General features: G+C 63.1%; 1 protein-coding gene across 1 annotated transcript; it reads right to left on the minus strand.

Moving 5' to 3' along the window:
* Positions 1–311: 311 nt before the first annotated feature.
* Positions 312–1,676, minus strand: SOX1 (SRY-box transcription factor 1). Its single transcript, XM_048328061.1, has one exon. The coding sequence runs from the start codon at positions 1,516–1,518 to the stop codon at positions 394–396; it is 1,125 nt and encodes a 374-aa protein (XP_048184018.1). The 5' UTR covers positions 1,519–1,676; the 3' UTR covers positions 312–393.
* Positions 1,677–3,300: the final 1,624 nt, after the last annotated feature.

The raw sequence follows: 3,300 nt of genomic DNA on the forward strand, positions 1-3,300 counted from the left end.
AAAACTAGTTTCATAAACTAGTCCTCCTAAAAAAAAAAAGGTAAGTAAAGCAACCGTTACCTTTTTTCTCTCTCGTTATTATTATTATTATTTATTATTATTATTACAAGAACATCAAAACATTTCTGTACAAAAAGGAGGGAAGAAAGAAAAAAAAAAGAGAGAGGTGGGGGAGGGCGGGAGGGAAGGGGCGCGAGAGGCAAAAATAAGAGGGGGGAACCTGGGAGCGGGGCAGGAGCGGCGCGGGGCCGGGGCGCGGGCAGGCGGCCGGGGCTGAGCGTGCGGAGGCAGCGGCGGGGCGCGCAGTCCTGCGGGCCGGCCCGGGGCCGGGGCCGGCGGCCGAGCCGGTGCCGCGCCCGTGGCTGCCTCCGGCACTCCAGTGCCGGCGGGGGCTCAGATATGCGTCAAGGGGACGGTGCCGTTCACCCCCGTGCTGGCGCTCTGGTAGTGCTGGGGCAGGGAGTGGAGCCGGCTCTGGGCGGCAGCGGCCGCCGGATCCCCGCCTTCCCCGGCCGGTAAGTACATGCTGATCATCTCCCGCAGGTCCCCGGGGCACGGGGCCCGCGAGTGCGAGGTGACGGGCGGGCTCACGCTGGGCTCCGACTTCACCAGCGAGCCCAGGGCGCCCAGCGCACCCGAGGAGGCGGCCGCCGCCGCTGCCGCTGCCGCCGCCGCCGCCGCCGAGTTCTGGTGGGGCTGGGAGCCGTAGGGCAGGGCGCCGTAGCCCGAGGGCGAGGCGCTCATGTAGCCCTGCGAGTTGGAGATGGGGCTGTACTGCAGGGCGCCCATGTCGTAGCGGTGCATGGGCTGCGGGTTGTGCGGGTGGTGCGGGTGATGTGGGTGCGGGTGGTGCGGGTGCCCCCCGCTGCCAGGGTGCTGGCTGTAGGCGAGCTGCGCCTCCTGCATCATCGCCGCCGCCGCCGCCGCCGCCGCCACCGAGCCCGGGTAGGCGCCGTTGGCCCAGCCGTTCATGTGCGCGTAGCCGCCGCTGGCCGTGCCGCCGGGGCTCTCCAGCCGCTGCCCGACGCCGCCCGGGCTGACGCCGACGCCCATGCCCACGCCGACGCCGGCCGGGCCTCCCCCGGCCGACCCGGCGCTCAGCAGCCCCCCGGCCAGCGAGTACTTGTCCTTCTTGAGCAGGGTCTTGGTCTTCCGCCGTGGCCGGTATTTATAATCCGGATGCTCCTTCATGTGCAGCGCCCGCAGCCGCTTCGCCTCGTCGATGAACGGTCTCTTCTCGGCCTCCGACATGACTTTCCACTCGGCTCCCAGGCGCTTGCTGATCTCCGAGTTGTGCATTTTGGGGTTCTCCTGGGCCATCTTCCGCCGCTGGCCCCGCGACCACACCATGAAGGCGTTCATGGGTCTCTTGACCCGGTCCTGGTTCGCTTTGTTTCCCCCGCCGCCGCCGCCGCCGCCGCCGCCGCCGCCTCCCGCTCCGGTCTGCCCCGAGAGGTTCGTGGGGGCCTGGGCTCCGCCAGGGGAGTGCAAGTCCGTCTCCATCATCATGCTGTACATTCAAATAGCTTTTTTATTTTCCACCGGTGCCAGACGTGAAAAATGAATCAAACATAGAGGAGCCCGGGAGGACGGTGAGTGAGCGAGGCGAAACCCGTTTGTATCTAGGTAGCGACCGCCGTGTGAAGAAAAAAAAAAAAAAAAAAAAAAAAAAAAAAAAAAAAAAAAAAAAAAAGAGGAGGAGAAGAAAACCGCGAGGAGAGCGATCGGCGACCCTGCCGGCGAAAACTTTCTCCCTTTCGCAAATCACTTTCGGGGCTCGGCGGCGACGGGGGTTCGAGCTGCTCAAACAGGTGCACGGCAAACTTGCTGCTTCACTTGGCGCGGCGGGAGGAGTGTGCGGAGCTGTCGGCGGTGTCCTCCGCTCGCCGGCGCTCCCCGGCAGACGCGCGCACACCCCTCCGCTCCCGCTCTTATCCTTAACGGAGCTATTTTTTTTTTGTTCTTTGCTGCTAACTTGGAGAGAGAGAGGGAGGGAGGGGAGGGAGCGTGTGTGACTTGCATCCGCTGATCGCAGGTGAACGGAGCAGAAGAGAGGAGAACCCACCGCCACGCGAAAAGGAGGCGAAAAAAAAAAAAAGTATTTCAACGTTAACTGAAAAAAAAAAAAAAAAAAATGCAGGAGGAGGATCGGGGGAGGGAGGGGGTGGGGGAAGAAGCCCAACCAAAACACGCGCCGATTCCGGCGGCCGGGGCGCGGCGGCACAGCAATTTGCTGGCGGTGGTCTCCCTCCCGCGGCCCGGGCGGGACGGCCGGGATGGGGCCGGGACGGGGCCGGCAGAGGAGGAGGAGCCGCCGGGCGCGCGGGCGAGCGGCGCCGCAGCCATACGGCGCGCGCCGAGCCCGCCTTAAATCGCCTGGCGGCGGCCAATGGGGGCGCGCCGGCGGGCGCTGATTTGCATATGGCGCGCGCCGAGCGGTGACGTGAACCGGGGCGCGCCGCGCTCGGGGGGGCGGAGGGGCCGCGTCCCGCCCGCGGCCCCCGACGGCGCCCCCGGGGCCGGAACACGCCCCCAGCCCTCGGCCACCCCTCTGGCCCCGCCGGGCATCGCCGCAGGGAGCCCTGAAGCCTCGGGCTGCCGCGTCCCCTCCGGGCGCGCCCCTCACTTAGACGACCGTCGAGCAGTATTTAAGGGGGCTGAGGCGCCCCAGGCTGTCCGTCCCGGTACCGCAGGCCTGCGATCGGCACGCAAACACGCCTTTTCCGCGGGACTTCGTTCTGGAGAATTCTCTGGAGCCCCCTCAGACATTTCTCCTCGGTGTTAAAACTGCTCCCAGGCCCAGGCATGAGGCAGAGGCTGGACGCAGTCGTTATTCACTTAGTCCTAGGGGAGTTAAAAGCACCTGCGACTAAAGAAGGTACACGGAAACATGTTATCTTTGTATACAGTAACTACAGGTGCATGATTTTTTCCCCTTGAAAATATTAAAAGACTACCTTTGTGCCGTGGCTGTCCTGTGAGATTATAGTTATTTTATAGGGGGGAGAAAATGGTCCACACAGAAATTCATGCTGCAGTCTTTAATTGCAGCCATAGGAATGGCAACTCCATCAGACAAATGCCCACGCATGTATAGACGGCCACCCCCATCATCTTTCACCAGGTGGAGAAAGGGACACGCAGCGTGCCTGCTCTTTTCACGGTCCGTGTTAATTTTCCTGACCCTAGTGGCCATCCAAGGCTGGAATCACGCTGCAACTCCCCCAGTTACTGTTATTACCACCAGAAGTTTTCTGCAGGAGGAGTATGCACCGTGTACAAAGCACCAGCCTTAGGCAC

Source organism: Corvus hawaiiensis, chromosome 2 (assembly GCF_020740725.1).
Source record: "Corvus hawaiiensis isolate bCorHaw1 chromosome 2, bCorHaw1.pri.cur, whole genome shotgun sequence".
Classification (NCBI taxonomy): Eukaryota; Metazoa; Chordata; class Aves; order Passeriformes; family Corvidae; genus Corvus; species Corvus hawaiiensis.